At 34.9% G+C, this 27,810-nt stretch overlaps 6 protein-coding genes across 6 annotated transcripts; 4 read left to right on the forward strand and 2 right to left on the reverse strand.

Annotated features, from left to right (window-relative positions):
• The first annotated feature begins 384 nt into the window (after nt 1–384).
• On the forward strand, nt 385–2,905 carry LOC107491754 (arachin Ahy-3). Its single transcript, XM_016112676.2, has 3 exons — nt 385–722; nt 1,276–1,568; nt 1,820–2,905. Exons 1-3 carry the CDS (start codon nt 434–436, stop codon nt 2,771–2,773), a joined length of 1,536 nt encoding a protein of 511 aa, XP_015968162.1. The 5' UTR covers nt 385–433; the 3' UTR covers nt 2,774–2,905.
• Nucleotides 2,906–4,967: 2,062 nt separating this feature from the next.
• Nucleotides 4,968–7,791, reverse strand: LOC107491756 (11S globulin). The gene is made up of 4 exons (XM_016112678.3): nt 7,420–7,791; nt 6,699–6,940; nt 6,217–6,624; nt 4,968–5,611 (listed from the first exon to the last, which is right to left on the reverse strand). Exons 1-4 carry the CDS (start codon nt 7,745–7,747, stop codon nt 5,207–5,209), a joined length of 1,383 nt encoding a protein of 460 aa, XP_015968164.1. The 5' UTR covers nt 7,748–7,791; the 3' UTR covers nt 4,968–5,206.
• A 2,509-nt stretch (nt 7,792–10,300) lies between these two features.
• On the forward strand, nt 10,301–11,253 carry LOC107491760 (uncharacterized). Its single transcript, XM_016112681.3, has 2 exons — nt 10,301–10,613; nt 10,685–11,253. The coding sequence occupies exons 1-2, from the start codon at nt 10,489–10,491 to the stop codon at nt 11,007–11,009; spliced, it is 450 nt and encodes a 149-aa protein (XP_015968167.1). The 5' UTR covers nt 10,301–10,488; the 3' UTR covers nt 11,010–11,253.
• Nucleotides 11,254–13,294: 2,041 nt separating this feature from the next.
• LOC107491755 (mitochondrial import inner membrane translocase subunit TIM44-2) lies at nt 13,295–19,040 on the forward strand. The gene is made up of 14 exons (XM_016112677.3): nt 13,295–13,496; nt 13,653–13,759; nt 14,239–14,322; nt 14,462–14,537; nt 14,887–14,931; nt 15,013–15,414; nt 15,506–15,574; nt 15,810–15,874; nt 16,015–16,083; nt 16,182–16,254; nt 17,047–17,151; nt 17,945–18,016; nt 18,134–18,196; nt 18,721–19,040. The coding sequence occupies exons 1-14, from the start codon at nt 13,422–13,424 to the stop codon at nt 18,850–18,852; spliced, it is 1,437 nt and encodes a 478-aa protein (XP_015968163.1). The 5' UTR covers nt 13,295–13,421; the 3' UTR covers nt 18,853–19,040.
• A 1,508-nt stretch (nt 19,041–20,548) lies between these two features.
• On the forward strand, nt 20,549–23,260 carry LOC127748383 (pentatricopeptide repeat-containing protein At4g01570-like). Its single transcript, XM_052262787.1, is given in 2 exon segments — nt 20,549–20,811; nt 20,814–23,260. Coding segments are annotated over 2 exon segments (2,316 nt in total). The 5' UTR covers nt 20,549–20,552; the 3' UTR covers nt 22,871–23,260.
• A 235-nt stretch (nt 23,261–23,495) lies between these two features.
• Nucleotides 23,496–27,159, reverse strand: LOC107491751 (pre-mRNA-splicing factor SLU7; the record flags this gene model as incomplete). The annotated part of the gene is given in 10 exon segments (XM_016112673.3): nt 23,496–24,058; nt 24,153–24,221; nt 24,507–24,610; nt 24,768–24,984; nt 25,175–25,474; nt 25,572–25,707; nt 25,817–26,227; nt 26,423–26,535; nt 26,656–26,819; nt 27,042–27,159. Coding segments are annotated over 10 exon segments (1,608 nt in total). The 3' UTR covers nt 23,496–23,980.
• Between the last annotated feature and the right edge of the window lie 651 nt (nt 27,160–27,810).

Below are 27,810 nucleotides of genomic sequence, written 5' to 3' on the forward strand. Positions count from 1 at the left end.
AGTGAAGTCGATAGTATCAAGGCATTTAACCGGTAAAGAAGCCATGAGCAAGAAAAGAACGAGAATTACTGTACATGTGACTATGTGAGTGCATGCGTGGTCCCCACCCTGTGCACCACCGTTTTCTGCCTTTTCAATATCTGCAGAAACGGCAAATGCATGCGTTCTTGCCTTCTTTAGATGAAGACAATCATCCTTTTTTTTAATTTTTTGTATGGTTATGGAGATGCTGAAGGCTGAAGCCACCTTGCAGTATGATACTCTATTAGGTGTAACGCACAAACCCTTCCATAGCCATGCACGCTGAAGAGTGTCCAAATACTCAGCACGCACTTACGTGTGTCCTCCTTCACCCTCCTCTCGCCCCTATAAATCACCGCGCTTGCCATTCTCCACTTCACAACCACAACAATAACAATAATAATTAATAAACATGGCTAAGCTTCTTGCGCTTTCGCTTTGCTTTTGCGTACTGGTTCTGGGTGCCAGTAGCGTCACCTTCAGGCAGGGGGGAGAGGAGAATGAGTGCCAGTTCCAGCGCCTCAATGCCCAGAGACCCGACAACCGCATTGAGTCTGAAGGCGGTTACATTGAGACTTGGAACCCCAATAACCAGGAGTTCCAGTGCGCCGGCGTCGCCCTCTCTCGCACCGTCCTCCGCCGCAATGCCCTTCGCAGACCTTTCTACTCCAATGCTCCCCTCGAGATCTACGTTCAGCAAGGTCAATACTCTCTCTATTTATTTTTTATATTAAAATATTATTATTTATTTTTCTCTCTGTTTACTAAATTAGACTTGATATTCAAACCACTTCATATTATTTATTTAATCCACCTATTTGTTTATTAATAAATATGTAAACTTGTAATGATATTAATTAAGATAATAAACACCTTATATTATAATAGTATTTTTAATAGTGTAAAATTATATCTAATAATAAAAAGTTATTCACTTTTTTATGATTAAGTCATTGACTGCAAAACATAAAAATTGCTGTCTTTAGACTTTTTTTTTTATGAGATTTTGAATTCAAATTTTATAAATAACAAAATATATTTTGTATAAATATACATAATAAAAAGTATTCGAGATATTGAGTAAAACAAATTTATTAACTACATGTTAATTAAAAAAAAAATATTTGGCCGCTTTAACTTTCTCAATTTAATTGGCCCTGTTTATATATGCACCTCTGACTGTAAAGTTCAAGTGGCACTTACGTCCCCTTGTTTTAAAAATCTCTACTTTTGTGTTGATAATAATGAACACAGGAAGCGGATACTTTGGGTTGATATTCCCTGGTTGTCCTAGTACATATGAAGAGCCTGCACAAGAAGGACGCCGATATCAGTCCCAAAAGCCATCAAGACGTTTTCAAGAGCAGGACCCAAGCCAACAGCAACAGGATAGTCACCAGAAGGTGCACCGCTTCGATGAGGGTGATCTCATTGCAGTTCCCACCGGTGTTGCTTTCTGGATGTACAACGACCAAGACACTGATGTTGTTACCGTTACTCTTAGTGACACTAGCAGTATCCACAACCAGCTCGACCAGTTTCCCAGGGTAACATTATTAATATTATTAGGAAAAGTATAGGTAACCAACAACATTTTTGAATAATGTGTGAACAACGTAAATTAATAGAGTTAAAAGAGTAAATTTAAATTAGTAGCATTAAATTAGAGTATAATGTATCTTTATTTAATTGATGGTTGTTCATGTTGTTCAAAATAGTTATTATTTACCTAGCATTCTCCGTATTATTATTATTGTTACACTCCAAAGTCGAAACCTCATTTGTTATTATTTAACAGAGATTCTATCTGGCTGGAAACCAAGAGCAAGAGTTTTTAAGGTACCAGCAGCAGCAAGAACGTCGTCCACGTCATCGACAAATTAGCCCAAGGGTACGAGGTGACGAACAAGAAGAAAACGAAGGCAGCAATATCTTCAGCGGCTTTGCACAGGAATTCCTTCAACACGCCTTCCAGGTTGATAGACAAACCATACAAAACCTAAGAGGAGAGAACGAGCGCGAGGAAGAAGGAGCCATTGTTACAGTCAGGGGAGGCCTCAGAATCTTAAACCCAGATGAAGAAGATGAGAGCTCGAGGTCGCCTCCCAGCAGACGAGAGGAATTCGATGAGGATCGATATGAGAGACAACAACGTGGTAAATACGATGAGAACCGCAGGCGCTACAAAAATGGTATTGAGGAAACCATCTGCTCTGCCAGTGTTAAGAAGAACCTTGGCAGATCCTCAAACCCTGACATCTACAACCCTCAAGCTGGTAGCCTCAGAAGCGTCAACGAACTCGACCTCCCAATTCTCGGCTGGCTCGGTCTCAGTGCTCAACATGGAACACTCTATAGGAATGCAATGTTTGTGCCTCACTACACCCTCAACGCACACACCATCGTTGTGGCATTGAACGGACGGGCACATGTGCAAGTGGTTGACAGCGACGGTAACAGAGTGTACGACGAGGAGCTTCAAGAGGGTCACGTGCTTGTTGTGCCACAGAACTTCGCCGTCGCAGCAAAGGCCCAGAGCGAGAACTACGAATACTTGGCCTTCAAGACAGACTCAAGGCCCAGCATAGCCAACCTGGCCGGCGAAAACTCCATCATAGATAACTTGCCGGAGGAGGTGGTTGCAAATTCTTACCGCCTCCCAAGGGAGCAGGCAAGGCAACTAAAGAACAACAACCCCTTCAAGTTCTTCGTTCCACCTTTCGATCATCAGTCTATGAGGGAGGTGGCTTAAGACCGCTACTTTTAGACACTCTATGTAGTCAATAATCAATAACAATAATGGTGTACTTAATGAATAAGAGAACAAAGGGTTTGAATACCTTTTGCGCGGGAAAACCATGAATAAGAAAAGCCAATTTCATTACACCGTAACTTTTAGTTCTCTTTGTGTCTTTATTCTGCTTTTGTTTTGGCCTCTTCTAAACTAAGTGAAAAGAATATTGAGAACCATCCACATGGTTTTTATAAACTAACATAAATAACCAACTCTAAAATTAGCTTAATAAAATAAAAACACACTTCACTTTAAATTATTTATCTAAATTTTAATATTAAAATAACTATTTATATTTAAAATATTTATTATTCACATTAATTAGGATTTTTATTGTCTATTTATAATTTTCTATAATATATTTAACCTAACTTTCAATCCACACATGATTACGAGAAGGATAAGACTTGATGATGAGCTAGCTTAGCTAGGACTAAAATTGATGAGCTAAGTAATAGGTACCTACCACAGCATTATTCTAGAAAATACTATGTAATTAATAATAAAAATTATATTTTTAAATTAACACTTGGTGAATACTCTAAATTTTAAGTAATAAATTACAAAATTAAAATTTTAAATCTTAAATTCTAATACTATAAAAAAAAAGTATTGGCCAAATATTTCTCATTAAAAAATAAGAGCACATATGGATCGGAAGTACGAGGGAAAAAAAAGAAAACCCAATCAAAACATCAATCTCTTTGCCATGAAAGACCAAAAGTGTTTGTGTTGGTAAGTTGTCAACTTATATATACTAGAACGATAAAAATATAAACAAGCAATTAAATAAAAATATAATATGTGAATTATATTATTTAAATTACTATTTATGTTTTTATAAATATATTATATTATTGTTTATACTAAATTATTTTATAATTATTGTTGGCTTGAGGTTCTTCTTCTCTGGCATTTTGTTGGCACTAAACCTAAACCATGAACTTCTAAAGGTGGGCGGTCATCAGGTGAGTGCCTCTGTCGCCGAATGGTTTTGTTTGTTAATAAATGATGAAAAGAAAAAGAAGAAAGGCCAAGCAGAAGCACGAGTGGGAGTTAGGGTAAGCAATGTTGTATCTATTGTCCTTTTGTCATTCCCATGACGCCAACACCGTCGTGATTATTTGAAGTTGATATCGAGAGCTGTTAAATAATTTGACTGATTTGATTAAATTATTATTTAATGATTCTCAGTATCTACTTATCTAACGATTCTCAAATATCAACTTTCTATGAAGTCGACTTCACCTAAGTTTTTACCATATTTAAAACTAAAAAAAATTGAATTTGGATATTTGATGAATCTAAAAGAACAGTGTGTGTCAAAAATAAAAATAGAGATGTTTAATTTTTTTAATTAAATAAATATTTTTGTCTTTTTAAAATTAATTATAAAAATATTTTGGTATAATAAATAATATTATATAATTTGTTCGATAATATAATTCGTATATCGTATTTTTTTATCTATATTTGTATAATATCGATAAATGTAAATTTATTATGGACTTATGGTAGACTAAAGTATCAATCTCAATATTACTATACTTATATCACATTTTTGCAATTTATACTTTTACTCGTCATGGCTATCAAATACTTTTTTAGTTTTGTTATAGGTTTTTGAATAATATTTTGGTTCCTTTAAATTTACATATTTGTTTAGTGTAGTTTAAAATGAAGGCAATTTTACCTTTTCATTATAAGGGCTATATAACTTTTTTTTTTTTTTTAAAAAGTGAAATGTTATTAGATTTTTTTACCTAAATAAAATAAAAAGATTCAATATTATACGAATTTTCTAACTCAAATTTAAATATGGAAATAAATTTAAGAGTTAGCAAAAATTATTAGTTTTGGCCAACAATTTAATACTTTTAATTATCAGTTCAATTTTTTAATTTAATAATTTAATAATATATTTTAATTTATATTTTTAAATATTATTGACTAATTATTCGATTAGAAGATAGCGTATTTATTAATCCGTCAACAAATTTGCTAAATCTAGAAAATAACATAGTAAAAAAATTAGAAAAATGTGAAAAAATGTATTACTTTAATTTTAACAACACATGTATAATATTTTAGTATAAATATTAGAATCCATGTTTTATTATTATCGGTATAAAAAAATAAAAATACTTAAGTTAAAGGAAAAACAGTAGGTAAAAAGTTATTATTAGTAAACATAGTGATGATGGCCACATCACATCATATATAACATATAGCCATAAGGCCTTTTCTTATTCTTCCCTGCATACATGCATATACCAAACTAAAAGCTACTTACGGCATGTTAAACCTCTTGATACATCATTAGAGAAAGAGAAATTACTTTATTATAATTCATACCATGCAAGCACCATTCTTTTCTCCTTCAAAACATAACTAAGCCTTAGCCATTCCATCTGTCTCCTCCTCCTCAAGAGGAGGCAAGGTAAACAAGATTGCCTGATCTCTTGCCTCTTTGATCCTCTGAGCGTCTTCTCTGCTCACTTGATACATGTTTGCAACCACGTCAACTGGCAGCACCCTGATGGCCGATGATTCTCCGATCAAGGTGTTGATCATGGCGTTCTCCCCTGTTTTGAATGCTATCCACTCGAACCCTTCTTCCCCAGCATGCATCACCGCCACAAAGTTCTGGGGGATGACTACAACTTGACCCTCTTCCATCACGTTGTCGAAAACATTCTTCCCTTTGTTATCCCCCACCTGAACTCGACCACGCCCTCCCGTCACGTACATTACGCTGTGCGCGTTCAGGTTCCAATGTGGAACATAAACACCATACTGCATGCATACATATACAAAACATAACAAAAAAAATCTCAAAACTCTTGAAAACAAAATAAATTAAAATTCAATTAGAAGATACATTTGAAATTCAAACTTAATAAGAAGTCATATTTAGTAAATTTTATACAGAATTTATATGATAACTTAATATAATATTAACTGAAATTTATTGTTTTAATATTAGTTATTAGCGTTACTCAAAATATAATATATATTATTTAAATTATTTTTTTATTAATTTAATATTAATAGTAATTAATTAATTGACAATGTTAGAGAAACAAAAAAAAGTCACTATTTAATTTAATATTTATTAATTATCAAAACAATTAATAAATACTAAATAAAACAAGTTATAGTTATTTTTTGTTAATTTTTTTTACCAAATACTTTTGTTAATTATAATAAAATATATAAAAGTACATAAAATAAAAAAAATTATGAATACTTTATATATTCTTTATATATTTCTATTATAATTAATTACCATCAAAATTAAACTAACAGAAAAATAATCTCAATAACAATATAGTTTCTTAAAAAATCACCCCTCCATTGTCAACCAATATGAAATTCATCCGTCGAATTGAATTTCTTACCTTGTAAAGAACGCCTCTCTCAGCACTGAGTTGGAGATCAGCGAGAATAGGGAGCTTGATGCTGTTAAGAGTGGCGATCCGACCGGCATGCGGCACATAGATATCTGCACGTGCAGCACTGCCGACAGCCTCTCGGACCCTGAGGGTACATATAGTCTCCTCAAGGCCGTTAGCGTTGGCCCGTGAGCCTGGCTCGGGCCTAACAACATCAAGACCTCCCTCCACCATGACTATGTTCTTTCTCTTATCATCAGGGCCTTGTATCTTCCTCGCCGTCTCTACCCTCACACCAAACACCTGGGCCAACAAATTCACGTTGATTCCGCTGAACACGTTCCTTCCGCTAATGCTTTTCTCTCTTCCGCCCTCTCCATGTTCATCTTCCGTATTCCCAGCAATGTAAAATCTCTACAGTATTCTTCATTAGTATTATCATAATTAATTTAGCAGAAAGGGAAAATGATATAGTAATTGAGTTGTACTCTTGGGAGTGTGCCTAGCTGATTAGCGACGTTATTAGTGTGAAGGAGGATAACGACAACAAGGGGAACATCACCGTTGTTGTAGAACCAGTAACCTATTCCTGGAGGTATGGCTATGATATCGCCTCCTCTGATTTCATGCACCTTCTGATGCTGCTCTCTGTATTCTTGACCCGCTTCTTCGGGTTCTTCAAATGACTCGGGACATGAAGGAAATATCGTCATCCCCTGAATGCCACTTCCTTCATGCATCAAATTTTTGTCATTATATAAACAATATGATATACAAATAAGAACAATGTAAAGTATATTTTTTTGTTCTTAAAGTTTGACAAAAATTTTAAAAATATCCTTAAGTTTTATTTTGTTTCAATTTTGTTCCAAAAATTTTTGATTTGCATTAAAAATATTTGGCTAATTTTTTAAAAAAATTTTAAAAAATTTAAGATTGATTCAACAACAAATTTTTAAGAACAACTCCTCAATACAAACAAATCAAGTATAATTTTCATGTATTATTGTTATATTGATCTTAAATTTTTTGAAAATTTAGCCTTCGAAAATATATTTGAATCAAATTAAAAATTTTTAGAATAAAATTAAAATAAAATAAAACTTAAAAATATTTTTAAAACTTTTATAAAATTTTGAGGACAAAAAAAATACTTTATACTTGTTGTGATCGTACTTAAACTTTTTACTCCGAGTAAGTATTAATTACCTTGGACATAGTACATAAGCTGCGGAGCATTAGTGTAGGATGGCAAGACGAGGCCACCGGGTTTAACGGTACGGCGAACGAGTGCGACGCCGGCGCAGCGGAGCATCTTGTTGGTGTGGTTCCACGACTCTGTCACACCACCTTCTGCTTCAATGCGGTAATAATCCGGTTCAATGGCTTCCAGCTTTTCCAGGTCACCACATTCTTCCAAACTTAACTGCACTCGCTGCCCCATTCGCCTTTTCTGACTACGAATCGCCGCGCACTCGCTCACCAAGATAAGTGAAAGCAAGAGCACCACCAAAGGCTTAATAACTGGCTTGCCCATTTTGAAGGTGTAGGTGATGTGTAGTTGTAGAGAATTCGCATTAAGAAGGGGTTTAATTTATAGAGATTTGGGAATGAGACACGTAGAAATTCTGGGTGAGGAATTGGAAGACATGTGCAGGAATTGCATGGCGGAAGAACAACACCTCATATTGTGATTTAAGATGGTTTGAGAGAATGATATGATGAAGGAAGGGATCAGTAATAATTGTTTCAGATTCCTGTGTCATCTCTGAGACCATTAACTCCATACACCACACCTTTGTGTTTGTTATCACACTGTAAGGAATAAATAATTAATGAGTAGTTTGTTAGATATATAGTAAATGAATCTAATTAATTTATAGCTTAGACTCTATTAAAATGATGAATAATAATAATAATAATATAAATAAGCATATGAATTGGTGGAATAATGTGATATTGAATTAGGTAAAGTAGTGTCCAGTATGAGTGAAAGTGGTATAAGAAAGCGTGAAAAGATTATTCCATCCTGGGAATCAAACGCAGCACTTGAAGACGAAACAACAGTAATAATGCAATTGTTGAATTGCACGTATAATGAAGTTGGCTTCACATGAAGTTGATATCTAAAAGCTAAATTTAGTCAAATCAGTTAATCATTTAACGACTTTCAAGTATCAACTTCACGTGAAGTCGACTGCACGTTCTAGAAAATTTTTTTCACAGTAAAGAGTATTCGAATTTAGTTCTTTTAAAATGAGGAAATTAATAAAATAATATATTAATCATTATTTATTTTATAATTTTTATTATATTTAAGTTTTATTATTTTAATTTAAAAATAATTAATTTTTTAGTTTATTATTTTATTAATTCATTTTAATAACGTTTTAACATTTAAAAAAAATTGATCGGCATCTTGATTTAAAATGCAGTCCATTATTTGTGGCAGATGCCACCGCCCAGCAGCAACACTAGATCACACGACATTTTCTTATCTTAAATTAAGTATAGTAATTTATACTAACTCATAGAAAATGCAAAGAAATCAATAATATAGTAAAAACAAAATAAAAAAATAGTTATAATAACTCCATTTCAAGATAAATATAAAAAAGAATGCTGATCACCTAATCTACCCAACAATTGTGCTTGTTAAAGAAATTTATAATCTGTTTCCGTCAATTTCAGTTTTTGACAATATACTAAAAAAATATATAAATTAATGGTCAAATTGATCTCTAAAAAATTAGCCAATTGTCATTTTTATTTTCAAATAATTTTTTAATTAAATTTATTCTTAAAATATTTAAGTGTCCAATTTCATTTACTTGTCTACATTTATTTATCATGTTAACAGCTACAGGTTGTGCAACATTTGCTTAAAGGGCAAAAACTAGGTTGTCATGATTGATAAATTAGTCTGATAATGAACAAGAAAAAATTTCTAAACACATTTATTAAATGTTAATAATACTTTGAGCTGGATCACTCAAAATAATAACCTCACAATTTTAAACCATACCAATCACACCGTCAACACAAATATAAATTTCCTACTTTACCAAAGTATCTCAACTACTAAAATGACCACTATTACTCCAGCAAATATAAAAATAATCAACATTTTAAGTATTTTGACTTCAGCATCCAAGGTACCTATTCTCCATCTTAAGTTTACTTTTTAATTTTCATAGTCACTTTCAACTTTAAGATATGTTTCTGTCCCATTATTTACAACTTCAACTACTTTATATTCATTATCAATCCCGTTAAAGTAGTTGTAGTGGCTGCTTTTCTGCATACGTTAAACAACAAAAGTGAATTCCATATGAATGGTGAAGGAGTTGAAGAAATAATTGTTCATATCAATTTAAACTCATTCGGTATCTTTGACAAATATGAAACAACCTGCTTAGATTTTGTAGGTATCAAATTTCTTAATTATAGTTTTCAGCCAACAAAATAGGTCTATCTATGCTCATCCTCCTTCCTCGCTTGAATGAACTAGATCCGAAGCTACCCAGCGATTGCAACGATAACCCACCACTTCGATCTCTACTAGGCATCATGGCCCCTAAACCTGGTAATGACAGTGCATCACTACAACAACACTCAACAAGACGATGGATAAATATCTATGTGTATTTTTGGAGCTAGGATTTATACAAATGGAGAGAGAAACTATTTTAACCTTAGATAATAAACATATCTTATTAATTTTCATTTGGACATATAACTGTCAATTAATGTGTCCGTTGATGTTCCATGTAGATAATCATTAATAGAAATTCTTAATCTAGAAATTGTTAAAAATGACAATAGACTAATCTTTGGGACACTAATTTGATTTTTTTAATTTTAAGAGTCTGCTGCCGCTAGCCAATGAGTTGCTGCATGCACAAAGCGAGATTCAAAACCCCAACACTTGCTTAAGCGGAAGAGTAAACTCACCACTCGACCAACCCAAGTTGGTTACCAATTTGACTATTAACAAAAGAAATACAGATCCAATCGAATAGAAGTCCAAAACCCCTAAATTGGGCTACTTCTTTGGATCATGAGTTACACAAAATTGGGCCTTGGTCCAAAGATTCTCCAATTATTAGTCCAAAAATGAAAGAAAAATAAAATAAAATCACGTGAGTCCCACATAAAGAAGAGACAGACAAGAGACAACAGAAGAGTGCAGTGCAGGAGCAACGTTCAAAGTTCAAACCAGTAAAAACCAAATCAACAAGAAATCTCTAGCACTCAAAATCAGCACTTGCAACGAAGATGAAGACAAGAATAATGGCCTTCCTCGCAGTCCCTCTTCTCATTTGTCTCCTTTCATTGCCTACTACTTCTTCCCGCGTCCCTGGCTTTCTGTACACCCGCACCACCGGAAGATGCACTGCACGGTAAGATAATTAACAATTGGACTTGAATGAGTTGTATGAATAGTTAGATGTTTTTGTACCGCGTGTTGTAGGTATTGGAGTGGGAAGAGAGAGGCGTGGCCTCGGATGGTCCCGGAGACATCAACGGTGAGAAAGGTGTTCGGGTCGAGGGTGTACGAACGGTACAGATCGGATCTGACGCTGGTGGAAGCGACGATGAGGAACGACGAGCAGGATAACCCCTTCGGAGGGTTATTGAAGGAAGGTACTGCGGCACTTTTGAACTCTTACGCCAGGGAAGGTTTTCCTTACCGCCCTTGGCAGGTTAAGACTCTTCTCATTCAAGCTTTGGTATCTGAAGCCGCAGCTTCTTCCCAAGCCAACCAATTCTCCCTCGCTAACCACGCTTGCTCCTAATTAATTATACATAGCCTTATTAATTTGACTTGTTAGGACTTTATATTAGGTAATGCCTGATTATTACAGTACTCGTTTTGCTTGGATTCCGTTAATTGACCTGAAATCACTTCTGTCTCGTGTGATTTTGGAAGATAAAATGGTGGAACACATGTATCTAATTGATATTGATATGCTATATATGTGACTGCACTTAGTGCTGATTGTATTATATTTACTGCACTCTTGGACTGATCTTTATTTGGATTTGAATGTGGCTTCCTTTATTTTGCTTAATAGTAATTGGCTTGCAACGCATTACTTGCCTACCATACAAATTAGAGTTAAGAGTTAATACTCAAGATAACTTTGAAATTGGATCTTCAATTTAATTTAGCCTTTTAATTTTTAAATGATTTAAATTGTATCTTGAAATTTTGGATCCCGCTAGGAGACAATGGACTATTTGTACAATGTGTACAATGGCTTCTATACTATTTAGAATAATCATCCGAGTACAAGGGTCTCGAAAAATTAGTTTAATTTTTGGATTCACCAAAGATCGAACTCTTGACCTTTCAGATCTAGCGCTTTAATACCATGTCATGATACCACTCATCCCAAAAGATTCAGCTGATGAAAAAATGTAACACTAATAATTATATCTCTAATACTCCATAAACCTCCATTGTACACATTGTATAAATATTTCATTGGCTCCTCATACTTTCCCTTTAAGGCATGACTCTAGTTGGTCCTTTTCTCATTTTTCATTGCCCTAGAGCTATGGCACGTTTAATTGACAGAGAACACCCCAAGAACGTGAAGAAGTTGTGGTATTCAGTGGTTCCCTCCTTTTTATCAAATATCTTGTAGACATAAACTTCCTTCACACCATCCTTCAACAATGGCGTCCCAATTTCCAATCTCAAATGCTTCACTAAACTTTTTTAGGATATGCGTAGTTTAAGTATTATTTTATTATTTAGATTCTATTCTCATGAAAATTAAATATACTCGAAGGAAGCTGGAAATTAAAATGATGGTATTTTGATTTTTTGAAATTAAATTTCAAATTTTAAACTAAACATAAAAATATAATATTTTCAGTTTAAAATTTTTAAAAATTATTTATAATTTCTCTAACCTCACACACCCTTAAACCTAGATTCGCCTCCACCTCGTTCGTGGCGGTGCTGCTACTTGGCCACCCTGTCTGTCACAACGATTGGGATGCTCTCGTAGCCCGCCACTGCCATAGCGCTAATTTGATCATCATGTCGAAAAGATTTCGATACCGTAACCAAATCGTCTGAGATTGAACGGATGTTCTTGAAAGTGGCTTCGATGAGAAATGATTGGTTTTATATACTCTTACAAACTGTTTAGCATCAAACTTTTTGTTCATTGGCTTTGTTCTAACTCCTAATTTCATTTAGCAAAGGTACTAGATAGGTTGCTCATAAACATTGCTCTTACAAATTTATAGATAACTTATTTTCTTATTTTCATATACTCCTAATTTATTTTCTCATTTTATAGATGACAAATTTATCTGCTACGAAAGCAAATCTGTAAAGTGTGTTATTTTCTTAATGAGTTATGGCTTTGAAAATAAAGTATTTTCTTGAATGCTGGGACGGATTCTCTTTTAACTTGTCTTTAACTAAAATAACCAGTTAAATGCTAAATACCACGGTATACACATATATTGTTAACTTCTGATTTTTTATTAAAATCTTTTTGTATCTATTACGACTTGTAAAATTATGCAAGATATGTATGATTCATATTGTGTGAATTTATGCAATACAATTCATCAAATTATTATAAAATAGTTTGCTATACAACAATTCAAAAGATTATTTCCAATTTATTTTTGTCTCTTAATCTTTTATTGCGTCTACAATTAGAGCAATTTTAACTTGTGAAAATAATCTATAGAATTTATCATATTATTTTCTAATATTTTGAATATACTTTTGTCTTTTTTGTATTTTTTATATTTTTGTTTATTTATTCTAGAATTTTTTAAAGATATGAATCTAATTATCAGTTATTTAATATCAAAGATTAAATTGGAAACCATTGAAGAAGATAAAGAAATATGTACCATCCCATTCCAACCGAACATTTTACAATCTCCATGGGCATAATTCATGGTCTAATTCATTAATAATTAGGACAAGATAATTTTTTTTGGTATACTAAGGACAATTGGGCCTGTCCAAACTAGGATGAAATTAAACGCTCTAACCCTAAGCCCATAACAAGAAGAGAGAGAATCTTACGTGTTTCTTTCGCCTCCAATCTCCCCAATTTTCTTTTCTTTTTCCCCAAGAACTTCATTCCTTCATTCATTCTACAATACGCAACTGCAGCTCCGAACAACACTCCAAACAACCAGAAAACTAAATAAAATTACCAAGTCTAATGGCAAGCAGAAAGCTGCTACGTGATTTGTTACTCTCCAAGCGATCACTTTTTCTTCCATTCACACCAAACCAGGTTCTTTATTCCCTTTCATTCTTCTTTTTCCTTCTTTTCAATCCAAAATTCGTTTCGTTTCTTCTTTTTTTTTTTTGTTACCGAGGGTTTTAGCTGTAATTTGTTTATTTTTATTTATTTGTGTATTTATTTATTTATTTTTTGGGGGCACGACAGGGTTCGAGTGCGAGGTTGCGTCTGCTTCTGGCGGAGAGGGGTGAGAATGTTCGTAGGTACAGTGTCTTCGATGAGTTCTCTAAGAAAATTAAAGGTGAAGCTGAGAGGTATTGCTCTTTTCCCACCACACTCCATCTACTTGCTTTCTGCATTTTCCTCTTGTAATCAAATTGGAACCTTGGGAGATTGATTCTTGATAGTTCCCGAAATGAAAATCTATTCTAGGTTATCAATTCCTTGCGAGTTTAGGTTCTTAAAGCGAGTTTAACAAGTTGAGTTTATGATTAAGCTAACTCTTGAGTGTTATTACTTTTACTAGTTGCTGCTGCTGATATGCATATGGTGTGAATATGAAGACTATTAGATTAGGCATATAAATAATCTTCCTGAGACAAACGGAAAGAATAGCAAGATTGTTCATAGTTGGAGACAACATAGCTTGAGTTTGAAATGCCTGTTTCTGCATTTCATGGGCTCATTGCCGTGCTTGTATATCATGTTCTCTTGATTTTTCTGAGGTTGCTTTTCATTGCACTCATGAGTCTTACTACCTGCTGCATATGTTTTGTTTGTTTGACAATTCTAGAAACCCAGAATTCCAGCAGTCTGTTAAGGAGTTGAAGCAAAAAGCGGGCGAGCTGAAAGGGGTAAAAGAAGAGTTGAAAGAAAGGTAAGTTTAGCATTGTGGTCGCCATAATGTAATAATAAGCTTCGAATTTAGTTATTAATAGGTTGAGACATACCCTTGTATGTCAAGGCTTGCTCGGAACTTCAATGGAGGGCCTGAGATGATGAAATGGTGAACGCAGAACAAAGCAGAAAACTGAGCAGCTGTACAAAAAGGTGGATGGAGTGTGGACCGAAGCTGAAGCTGCTGCAAAGAAGGTACAGTTTATGGTCGTCTTTCATTATTGGAAATATTGGAAAAACGCAGGGCTAACCCTACTATAGAACAAAAATGCACTGTAGAGTGTAATATAGAAAAGCTTTTAAATGACCCTACACTGATCTGGATGCAAATTGAAGTATTTAATGGTTCAAAATGGTGCTGTTATTGGGCATAGTACTGCTGTCGTTGCCCAAATTCTTTGCTGGTTATCTTGTGCAGCAAAAACTTTTGATTCTTCCAAATCAATTATTTTACACATCTGGTTGGGAACTGATGATCCCCTTGATCTGCTCTGAATAACCTGATATGTTACCTGGAATTTGATTAATAATTATACTTGTTCAGGTTTCTTCCAATGTAAAAGAGAAGATTTCAGTGGCAACTGAGGAGGTTTGTTTCATGATTTACAAATACACTCGTACATGTGATTTACAATTGAGGGATTATTGATCTTATTTATGTGTACATTAGGTGAAAGAGACTTTTGGGATTGGAAAGCAGGATTCTTCTGGATCAACTAGTTCTTCAGCGGAGCAAAATGATAATGCAAATCAAGGTTCAAAAGCATCACCTAAGGAAGAGCAAAGCAAAACCTTTGAGTCAAGTAATTCTTCAGATTCTACTTTTGGCAAATTTAAGTCAACCATCCCCCCAAATGTTTCTGCTGCTTTCCAAAAATTAAAGGAAGCAAAGTTCGTAGACATAGCCAAGAAAGGTTATGACGTTGTAAGAGAAGAGCTGAGTAGTAATTCAACCAAGAGAAGGCGTGTTCCTTTTGCATCGCCTGGGGAAAGAAGTGAAAGAACAGAACTTGTTGTTGTGCCTTCTAAGCAATCTTGGTGGAGTAAGAAGTTTGATGAGTTCAAGGACAAGGTAACTCAGTTAAAAATTCTTGTGATTTGATATTTGGATAGTCTTCGAAACTTCTCCATTATTAAGTTATTTTTTCTACATATTCCTTTAGGTTAAAGCCCATCCTGTATCCAAGCGATTCATTAAATATAGTGACCCAGTGAAGACAAAAGGCCAAGAGGTATGTTTTGTTTCTCTCTCTCTCTCTCTCTCTCTCTCTCTCTCTCTCTCAAGAAGTAAGTTTCTTTATTCTACCAGCTAATTTTTTAACCTGTCACTTTGTTTTATAATGAGTTATGCATTTGGCTATGATTGCACCCATAATTGCTGGTGTCCTGCAAAATAATGCATTATTCTTTCATTTGACTCAAAACTCATCTTATATAGGGTTCATATTTCACATGTCTAATTGACAGATAGTAGAGGACTTGCGGGAACGATATGAAACCAGCGACAGCCGCATTATTCATAAAATACAGGAGTATATCTTAGTTCCTCTACATTTTCTTTTTATTACCAAGTGACATTTTTCTGTAAATAGTAATGCATTGTGCATTTGTCTGGTTATAGTAAGTATCTAGTTTTAGTATATTGCCATAATTTTCCACTCTCATTTTACAGTATCAATGATGGTTTGTTTCAAGAGTCAGATGTTGCGCTTTCAAACAAGGAAATACGTCAACGGGATCCGTAGGCCCTCATGCCATTTGTTTTTTTTTCTCTTAGGCTTAAATTTGATTTTTATATTCCTTGACATCTCTTTCTTTTATTTTGATTACCTGAGTTAGGTATTTTTCCTTACCCGAATTTATGGAGGAAGTGCAGGAAGCAATAAAACCGGTTCTCAATGCTTATATCAAGGTTAGTGCTAACTGCTAAGGTTGAGCCAGAATGTTGGAAATGTATTATATTTTATGTGTAATGCACATGTCAATGGTTCCTTGTTTTGCACAAGATAAATCTATGTTTAAGATTCTATGCTTAAGACTTGGAATGGTGCTTTGCCTATTTGCTATCACATTCTAATAAGCAACAGCTGTCACTTTTTCAGCTCATCACTTATCATGCAATTTTCTTTTAAAACCAATCTTCAGTATCCTCTTTGTAACTTAAATGAATATTCTTTGTTCCAAGCCATGTGCTCAATTGCTTCCTTCGCATCAATCGTAAGAAAGGGAATACATGATGAAGATGAGAATTCATTGTATTGGACATGATGGTCAGAGAAACAATTCTGCGTTGGAGTTCGAGATTTGAGTCGTAGGTTATAGATAATTGGACAGTGTATAAATTTCTTAATTATTTTTTGTGTTACCTTAGTAGTAATCTTCAACCATTCGTTACGAGCCCTCTCTATTAGTAATTTTCTGAAAAGAAAAATGTTTCCTGTGGTGTGACATGTGGTTTATTGATGGTCTTTTATGTAGTGGGTTTCAAGAACGTAAACCTTTGTTAAATCTTGATATGTTCAAAGAATATCTTGAAAAAGAAAAAACAATTGTTGTATCCAATTTGAGGATTTGAATCTCACTGATTTAGAAAGTAAAGTTCTAAGCAATTATTTATGCTGGAGAATTTAGCTAAAGAAGGGGAAGAAGGTGGAAGCATTAATGGTTTCCAAGTCAGATTTTAATTATATATGCTATGGTATAGGGAGATGTTGAAACCCTGAAGAAGTACTGTAGCCCTGAGCTAATTGAACGTTGCAAAGCAGAGCACACTGCCTACCAAAGCCATGGTATCTTCTTTGATAACAAGGTAAGTTTGCAGATTTCTTGAAAATTTCTTATTGTTTTCTTTTCAATTGCATTTCTTATTCAATATGAAATTGTACCATGTTGGGGTTTGCTAGAGTGTTTGTCTCTTTTTTCCTAATAAGAAAGGTCTTTGCCTTTCATTTTTTTTTCTTCAATGTTGTGTTAAATTTGGTAGGGTTAAAGTCTTACAAATTATTTTGTAAGGTTAAGTGAATAATAAAGTTCCTCTGTTGAAATTACTTTAAACAAAATTTGCTTGAGCAACGATTCTGATGAACTAGGTAAATTATGTGTCTTTGACATAGTTTGCGTTGCTTCCTTCATATATGAGTAACTAATAGGTACAGCTGAATGTGTTGGGAGTAAAGTTTAAAGAAGCAGGACTTTCCTTAGATCTATGTAAAGTTGTGTCCGTCTTGTCTTATCGGACAGTTTCTATTTTTCCATCCCTTAATAAGTTCTTAGTTATTTCTATTTTATCACTTCTTCACTTCAATGATAAAAATGAAATGTGATTACTGGGTTATCTCTGGTCACATACATTATAGTATTACTCAAATGGTGCAATTGTGTTAAATATTTCTCATTGATTAGGTTGTCTAAGTTAAGCATTTACAACACTCCTGTTATCTCAAAATTTTCCGGCGACGCATCTTTACAAATCACATTAAGATTATAGTTATGTATTTTATTTTGTGTGATCTTTTGATAGTTATTCCACAGCCTGGGCTTGTTTAAGGTGCTTGTCACTATTAGGGTGTGCTATTTTATTTTAAATTTAACTCTCCCTGCAGATCCTTCATGTATCTGATGTAGAGTATAGAGAGACAAAGATGATGGGATCATCTCCAGTAATCATTGTGACGGTATGTAACTGATCCTTTTCCGCATGTAATCATCATATCTTATAAATTTTTTTTTGTCAATTTATTCTTATTCTGCAGAGATGATGTTATTCTGATTATTTGTTCAATGTTTTTCAGTTTCAAACACAGCAAATCTATTGTGTACGAGACAGGAATGGAGCAATTACAGAGGGAGGCAAGGTAAATGTGTTCTTTTTTCCTTTTATAAACAAAAATTAATTATATTTCAGTAGCTACAATGTGGAGATGCTGCTGGTCTTCTTAAATATATCAACACTGATGATATCAAAATCAGTAAAAAGAAATAGGATAGTATACTTTTTGTTCCTAAGGTTTGTATTTTTTTTTAAAAAATACTCCTAACGTTTAATTTTATTCAATTTTGTTCTTAACGTTTTCGATTCATTCAATTTTGTCCTTACATTTTCGATTTGTTTCAAAAATATCCCTAAACATTTTCAATTTTATCCCCAACATTTCAAATGGAGCTAACATCCAAGGGTAATTTGGATACAAATCGAAAATGTTAGGGACAACATTGAATACAATTAAACTTCAAGGGTATTTTTGAGGGTCTTTTCTGTTTGTTTTTCTGATGAGGCTAACATTATGTGCGACATTTATGTATAACAGTTTTCCTCTTTTGCTAGTGAATGAAACATTGCTTGTCAGGTGGTTAACTATGTTTTACATCTGTTTAATAGGACACGATCCACACTGTAATAAATGCTTGGGCTTTGCAACAAATGGAGCAAGATGAAGGTGGAGAAGATGGTATCTACCTAATGTGGAGACTAAGAGAGATGCAACAGCAAGGCATGCAAACCCTCATTTAGTGGTAGCTGTAGCTTTTCACATTTTTGCTGCCTTTTAAAGTTTTTGTATGGTTGAGGCGTTGAGCCAACTTGCAAAGTACCCCATGTGCGCACGGGTTGTATCCGTTGAAATGTTACTATTGTTAACAAGTATTATATATTCTTTTCACAAAATAAGAAAAAAAAAGGTAAAGTCTATTTTTTGTCTTCATGCATTCTAAAAATCTAAAAAATAGTTTTGATGTTCAATTTCTTTCAATTTTATTTCTAATATATTTAATAAGTTTTCAAAATATCTTATACACTCAAATGTTTCAAAACTCTTAATTTCAGACTCAAATTTCCAATCTCAAAATCCAACCCCAGTGATTATCCTAACCCATCATGTCCCCGTCCGGCCGTGCCCCTCAACACAACATCTTTTGCCCCACTCCACTACCACCACTTGCCTTCACCAGCAAAGAACTTTTATAATTAATAAAATGTCAACAAATCCCGAGATGGAGAGAAAGAAATGAGATGTGAGACATGGAGAGCCGATTGAAGAGCAGGGAGCAATAACAGATGTAGAGGTGTCGAGAGAGGAAGGCGAGGCGGAGGTGAAGGCGAGGCAAAGGTAGTGGTGATGGTGTAAGAGTTTGTGTGTTTAACTTGAGGGGATGGGGGATGATGGGTTAGAGTGGTTGGAATCCAAATAGGAGTTTTGGAGTTGCTAGGATTATAATTTTGGGACTAGAGATAATTAAAGTCCAAAATAAAAAATTAACTATTGATTATAAAAAATTAACATGAATTTTCTCTTAAATTTATGAAATATATTAGAGTCAAAATTGTAATAAATTAAACATTATTGTATTTTTTTTTTAAATATTAGAAACAAGTAGATTTTACCCTAAGAAGAAAATAAGCATAAATAACAAATTTTAGAAGTCATAATATTTATATAGTACATTTTTCGTTAACAAATTTTTTTTTTTTACAAATAAATGTCTACTTAGTAAATTAAGTAATATTATTTTTTTACTTATATTTTTAAATTGCTACGTTAAAATACGTAGTAAAGTAATTAAAAAAAGTCACTGTTTATGTTAAGTCAGCTTATCCACATCTTAAATTTTCTTTTTTAAAAAGGTCCAGAATTGAACATATGAAAAAATATTATCACTCTCAATTAATAAAAGTTTTAAAAGTTTAATTAGAGTTAAACTGAATATAAAATAATAAATTCTTATATAATATATATTCCAAAAACAATTTTTAATTAGTTAGGTTTATTAATTTTCCTTTTATCAATTTTACTTGTTCTAAGTTCTAACTTCTAACTGATATTTTATAACCAATTTTTAGTCTAAATTGGACAAGTTAATCAATTTAAATTAATCAATTCAATTTTAATCATGATAATAATATTCGTTTATTGTATGTTATTCTCAAATTATTCCCATTAAAAAAATTTAATTTTATCACCATGAAAAACAAAAAAAGAGAATGAAGATTTTTTTTTTAAAGCACACAAAAAAAAGTCATCATATCAAATTTAAAAATAATAATATCACTTATTATTCACTCCCTTTTATATAATATCAAATTTACACTCAAATGAAACGAGAATCTCTGAGCATATATTTGCTCATCCTTCAACACTCCAAAAATAATATATGCAAATAAAATAAAAACGACTTTAATCCTTTATTAGAGCAGAAATTAAAAAGTAGAAACCAATGGATTTGTGGCAAAGAAACAGTGCATCAAAAAAACTGGGAGACATTCTGATTGTGGCCTCCATCACCAAAGCTCTCTCGGAATCAGGAGGAACACGCAACCTTCCTCCCTCTCTCAAACTCACTCATTCCATTGTCCTCAACGTCCTCTCCAACCCCTCCCTCCACCCTTCCAACAAGCTCCATTTCTTCCTCTGGTCTCGTTCCCATTCCTCCGCCCCTCCCCCCTCCGCCGCCGCCTACTCCTCCCTCTTCCTCTCTTTCTCGATTCCCGCTCCTTCAAGCTTCTCCTCGACGCCTCCATCCTCTCCGCCAAATTCGATTTGGCTCTGCAACTCTTGGATTACTTGCAAGATCTTGGCGGCAACCTCCAGCCTCAAATCTACAACTCTGTTCTCGTTGCTCTCGTTAGGAAGAACCAAGTGCCGCTGGCTTTGTCCATCTTCTTCAAGCTTCTTGATTCTACCGATGATGGTTTTGATTCCAATACAGCCAATGAGTTGTTGGTTTCTCTTAGGAAAGCAGGCATGAAGGTGGAGTTCAAACAAGTTTTTGATAGGCTTAGAGAGAAGAAAGGTTTTGCTTTTGATACTTGGGGCTACAACATTTGCATCTATGCATTTGGTTGTTGGGGTGATCTTAGTGCTTCTTTGACCCTCTTCAAGGAGATGAAGTTGAAGGAGAAGGAGAAGGAGTCATTGGATTATGGTTCCGGCGGCCATGCTTGTTCTTCTATTGGACCTGATTTGTGCACGTATAACAGTCTCATCAGTGTGCTTTGTAAGGTAGGCAGAGTCAATGATGCACTTAAAGTGTTTCAAGAGCTCAAAGAAGGATCTGGCCATGAACCTGATGAGTTCACTTATAGGATCCTTGTTCAGGGTTGTTCCAAGACTTACAGAGTACATAATGCCACCCTGATTTTCAATGAGATGCAGAATAATGGATTTCGACCTGATACGGTTGTTTATAATTCTATGCTTGATGGACTCTTCAAGGCCAGGAAGCTTACAGAAGCCTGCCAACTGTTCGAGAAAATGATCGAACAAGGCGTGAAGGCATCTTGCTGGACGTATAATATTCTGGTTGATGGATTGCTTAAAAATGGGAGACCTGAAGCCGCGTATACTCTCTTCTGCGACCTCAAGAAGAAAGGCCAGTTCGTTGATGGTGTTACTTACAGTATCATTGTGCTGCAATTTTGTCGAGAGGGTCAACTTGAGGAGGCACTACAATTGGTGGAAGAGATGGAAAGCAGAGGTTTTGTTGTTGATCTGGTTACGATAACATCGCTCTTGATTAGCATTCATAGACATGGTTGCTGGGACTGGACGGACAGGCTTATGAGGCATGTGAGGGAGAGTGATCTGGTGCTTAGTGTTCTCAAGTGGAAAGCTGGAATGGAGGCTTCTTTGAAGAACCCAAAGAGCAAGAGAGATGATTATTCGCCGATGTTCCCTTCCAAAGGAGACTTTACTGATGTCATGAGCTTCATAACTAATGCTCAGGACGTCACCCTTGATTCACAACACGGTTCGAGTTTTCAAGACAAGGAGAGTTCCGGTAACAAAATTGATGAGTGGTCGTCGTCTCCACACATGGATAAATTGGCCGAGTCCTCGCTCGGCACTTCCCAGTTGTTTACTCCTTCTCGTGCGCAAAGAGTTCAAGAAAAGGGGCCAGATTCTTTTGATATTGATATGGTGAATACTTTCTTGTCTATATTCCTGGCCAAGGGAAAGTTGAGCTTGGCTTGCAAGTTATTTGAAATTTTCACTGATGCAGGTGTGGATCCTGTGAGTTACACTTTTAATTCTATGATGAGCTCATTTGTCAAAAGAGGTTATTTCACTGAAGCTTGGGCTATCCTGAACCAAATGGGAGAAAATCTTTGCCCAACTGACATAGCAACATATAATATGATAATTCAAAGCTTAGGAAAGATGGGAAGAGCAGATCTGGCCAGTGCTGTTCTTGATAGGCTGCTGAAGCAAGGTGGCTATCTCGACGTTGTTATGTATAACACATTTATCAATGCTCTGGGAAAGGCAGGCCGGATTGATGAGGCGAACAAGTTCTTTGAGCAAATGAAGAGTAGTGGGATAAATCCCGATGTTGTCACATATAATACATTAATTGAAATTCACAGCAAGGCAGGACGGTTGAAGGATGCATATAAGTTCTTGAAAATGATGTTGGATGCTGGATGTCCTCCTAACCATGTTACGGACACGACATTGGATTATCTGGGAAGGGAAATCGATAAACTGAGATACCAAAGGGCATCAATTCTGAGTGAAAGAGATGATACTTCTTGAACTTAGTTCTAGTTTTTGGTGTTTTTCACCCGTTCTTGAATCACAGGCAGTGACTTTGTTGATGTGAAAATCACAGCAATCATAATTGAAGCTCAAAAGACAAAAATTCAGGTCTCCGATCGACTCACAGATTCAACACAACTTTGAAAGGTGTAATTTTACCACCTGTTTCATTCAGTTCGAATATCACCAATACTAGTTCGCTTCACTTTCCAACTCTCGTTGTAAATAACTATTGCTCGGCACTGGAGTAACTCCGACCTTTTGTAACAGAGGAAGTTGGAACGCCCTCTCAAACCTTAGGATCAGTGGTAACAATTAAATATATTGTTCCAATTGAATTTTTCTTTATAAGAATCAACGGGGCAGCAGTGTTCAATCTTTCCACCATTTTACGAACTTTCATCATCATATTATTGGATAGTCATTTGATATTAAAGCGGAGTTTGTAAAGAAAAAAAATTTGCGTTGTATCACAAGAATCTGTTTCATCCTGGTAAACTGTAACCTCATATTATAATTTTTCTTCATTCTATATCAATTATTACCCAAGCAACTTCTTTTCTTTTGGGTCACTGAAAAATATAACAAAAGAACACGAGCATAGAAACTAACCTATAATCAATGGAAACATAAGGATATCAATTTTTATAATATCTGAGAATAAGTTTGGGAAATCTCTCTGAAACATGAAACATTCAGGACTTTCCATCACTTTACAAAACCTTTGTCAAGTGGCCGGGGGAACATATACAGTTTTGCAGCGCCTATCAACGTATGAAGACGATGCTAACATATGAAGTCAGGGCGATCATAGCAAAATTGGTTGTCAAAGATGTCAAGTTCTGAACCAAATTTATTGAGCTTGGGATTCGGAAAGCAACAAACATATACATTCAAGCATAATACAATATTACAGTCTAGTACCCAATTCAATATGCATGCCCAGAACCCCAATATCTTCTCTTGCCCCCTCTTTCCCAGTAGCCAGTGATGGCGGAAAGATGTCTATAAAGCGTTTGATAATCCCATCTGCCAAATCCATGATGCAGTGAGGACCTGTGCAGACTTATCGCAAGGAGGCACAGATTTCTTTTTCCCTCTGCAAGTTCAGTGCAGGAAGTCTTTCATTGGATCATCATGGTGTACTCTCTTCATCCTGTATGCCTCCATATCCTCAGCCGTAACCTATAACATTAAGAATATTTATATATATGCAAAAGGGGGCAATGTATTTTGATAAACACAATTCTTATCCGATGGAATCTTAAAATAATCATACCTCATCATTCCATCTGACATTATATTTACGCTTCCTCTCATCTTTCTCTTCTCTCTTCCTTTGATCCTCCTGTAAAACCAAACTTAACAAATCAGGCACCAAGATAAAACACTAATCTACATTTTTGAAAATTTTCACCTGGACAGACCCAAATCCCCAAATAGGGGAAGAATAAAATTGCCAAACAGATCCCCTTCTTTTATGCGAGAAAATTTGGAGTCTAAACTAGTGGGTAACTCCATTCATGGTTTAGGTCAATAACCTTATCAGGAAAACACAAATAACTCATTCTACAGAAGGAAGAAAACATAAACATTGAAGAATTAGAAATATGGATAAGAGACTTGCATTTACCTTTTTGAGGGCCTCAGCTAGCAACTTGTCATCCAGGACTAGATCATCAGGGACATCAGTTCCCCATGTAGCAAGCTTTTTCTCCTCTGTAGGTGTAGGATCCTCTGCACAGTTATACAAAAAAAGATCAAATTCAATTAAGAGAATATCAAATATGAACAAACGCATCAAACAAAGACAAAAAGATAGCAATAGAATAGGAAAAATGAGGAGGATAGATGCAAAATTAAATCTAGGTCTGGTGTATGTCAGTGTACAAACCTGCAGCAGCCTCCTTCCGGGCAATATTAGCCTTCATAAGATCACTTGCAGCCTCAGCAGCCTCTATACCGGCAGCACCAGTGCAATAGCTATTACGTATGGTCTGCTTGCAGCACTTATAGCCCCATTGGTGATCCCTCCACCATGAGCCCCAAACAGTAGTGTGGTTGTTAATGTAAACATCCTCCTCATACTTGCTTCTAGGAAGTGCAGCCTCCTGCTGACAGCGGCAATTATAAAATAAATACATAATCAAAATAGACATGCAGTCACTAAACAAGAAGCGATATAATATACGTGAGAGTGTATTTTAAAACAATACAAAAGCAAACATTATTTTTAAAGGTTTAGAAGTAGAATTTTAAAGTTCGTCAATAAAAATTTATGATTTATAATGCAAAATTTACCTGTCCCTTGATAATTCTACCAGCTCGATCATACTCGACTTGCCTCTCACTTTGACCAAGGAGGAGTTCTCTTGGAAGTTTGTCCTCATCAGCTGCATTGCCATACTTCTCTACAATGGTGTCCTTTGTTTGAGATTTCAGTTTCTCCTTCATGACCTTAAAATTCTTATAGAGCAATTCAGCTTGGGATGGAGCTGCTTGCATGTGAACATCTTGCCCCTTGTCAAATGCTTCCCAAGCATGGATGTTTAATTCCTTAAATTCTAGAGCTTGACCACTATTTCTATATTGGTTATCACCCTACAGAAAAATAGTAGATTTAATCATATACAAGATTAGCATACATACAACATAAAAACAAGAGAGGTTTCTATAAATTCAGATTCTAGATTCTTACCCCATAAAACTTCTCATTTGGATCTGCATCCGGAAGAGGATCTTCACGCATAGACCTGGTCTTGGGATCGTAGTGTGCAGAATTGACTTCAAGATTGAGAAGGTATTTGGCAGTATCCTCTCGAATACGCAGGTTCCTAAAAAATATATTTCAGCCCCAATTCATCTAGGATAAACAATGAAAGTAATGCAGGACCAATTATTGTGGCCCTAGATTATCGAAAAGGATGGGACCCTAGAAATTACCTCACAGTTCCTGTACTTCCACCACCTGTTGTACGCACACGCTTCTCAACCTTTGCAAAGTCCATTTGTTTGCTTTCATCAACCTTTGCTTCATCTACCCTTAGGTCATCTTCCTCTTCATCCTCATCACTTGCAGCATCCTCCTCCCCATTTTGGTTGCTCTTCTCCAACTTCTTAAGCTGTTGTTCCTTTAAGTACTTCTTTCGAGCTTCATCTCTAGCTTCATACCTCTCAATGACTCGAGCATAAGTTGAAGCATCATACCCATTCCACCTGTCCCGTTTGCCATCATAGTCAAGCTCAAAAGTTTCTATCTTTTCATCAGGGGCTATGTGCTTGTTTGTCCATTTTGCTCCCACTCTCCTTGGTCTTTCCATGCATGACTTAGCATCATGTGTCATAGCTCCACAGCTAAACAATAAAATCAATATAAAGCACTAAGTCAATCCACTATAAGAAAATGACCAGAAAAAGTAAATAAAAGAAGAGCCAATGCTTATGCAAAGGGTACTAAAATTCATGATCCCACCGAGAAGATAGTCAATGAGAACATTTACATCAAGACACACAACAAAAACACACTAGAGTGATAGATAGATTACTTACTTTTCACATGCACCTTTCCTGTACTTGTCAGCCTGGAAAATTTTAGCACCTCTATCATACCATGATTTGGTGTAATTGGGATCGGATTTCCACTTCCTTTGATGTTTTAAACTCTACAAAAGCAAAAAAAGTACAATTCAGAATAACAAGTCCATTATACATGAATAATGTCTCAAATACCAAAATTTCCTGCAGATTTAAAATAAAATAAATAAATAAAAAATAATACTTACAGGTCTCTCAGCGTTAAGATACCAAGGTGCTGATGACATATACTGGGGAATGTGAGGGTTAATTTCTTTACCATCTTCATCCACCTCAGCTGGTGCAAGCCCAGCTTTACGTGCTTCCTCTAACTCAATCTGTTTGCGATGGTCCTCCCTGGACTTGAATGCCACTGCAATCCGCCCCACGCAAAAAAGAAATAAATTATATAAGTATTGCAAGAAAATTCACTAACGGCCAAAAAATTAAGCTTTGAATTGGAGCATCTCTGATTTTTCAATCTCAATACTTGCCCAGATATGACGCTCAAACTATTAAGAGCCGATAGCATAAACCCTAGGGTACGAGAATTCACGAGAAAAGGGATCGAAATTGAATGAAAGGAAAAAGGTACCTGAAGCGGTGGCCATGTTGTGAACAACTGAAGAATCAGTCGGAAGAACGAGAGATAAACGACACGAACAAAGAAGCAGAAGAGAGACGCTGATTGTGATTTGGTGTTGTGTGATTTACGTGTTCCAAGCTTTATCTCTCTGATTTATTATAATAATTGTGAAAACCTGCAATTTTTTAGATAATGGCGGTGGTGCTCTGTTTGTTGTGATTTTGGTATTGATGGCGGTTAAAAATATAAAAAGTTAAAAACCCATGATTTTTGGGCTGGGAAAAAAATTTTGAATAGGAGCCCAAAAACGTTAATAAAAGAACAAGCCCAACATCGGCCCGTTTTCCTTTTTTGTTTAATTTTTTCATATTTATTATTTAATTTTATCTAAAATTTATAAGGTGAATTATATAGTGGTTATAGTAGTTTTAAAACTTTAACAAAGAGTTAAAAGGTATAGATAAAATTAAGGTAATTGTTGTGATAAGAACAAGCAACGTGGATGCCCATTCCCATGTAAAACTTATATTTTCAAAAGAGAATGAAGATTAAATGCATGTTGAAAATAAAGACCCCATGCATGTATAAATAGGGGGTGTTGTACGAGTCTTGAGAGACAGCAATAAAAAATCCTCTTCCTCTCTTTATACTTTCTCCTACCCTTAATACGCTTCTAATATATAAAAGTAGTAAATATATAAGTTTCTATTATATTGTGATAAGTAATAAGAAATCTATTCCCTCTTTATGTTACAATCAAATACTCTTCTCCTTATAT

The sequence above is a fragment of the Arachis duranensis genome, chromosome 6 (assembly GCF_000817695.3).
Source record: "Arachis duranensis cultivar V14167 chromosome 6, aradu.V14167.gnm2.J7QH, whole genome shotgun sequence".
NCBI lineage: Eukaryota > Viridiplantae > Streptophyta > Magnoliopsida > Fabales > Fabaceae > Arachis > Arachis duranensis.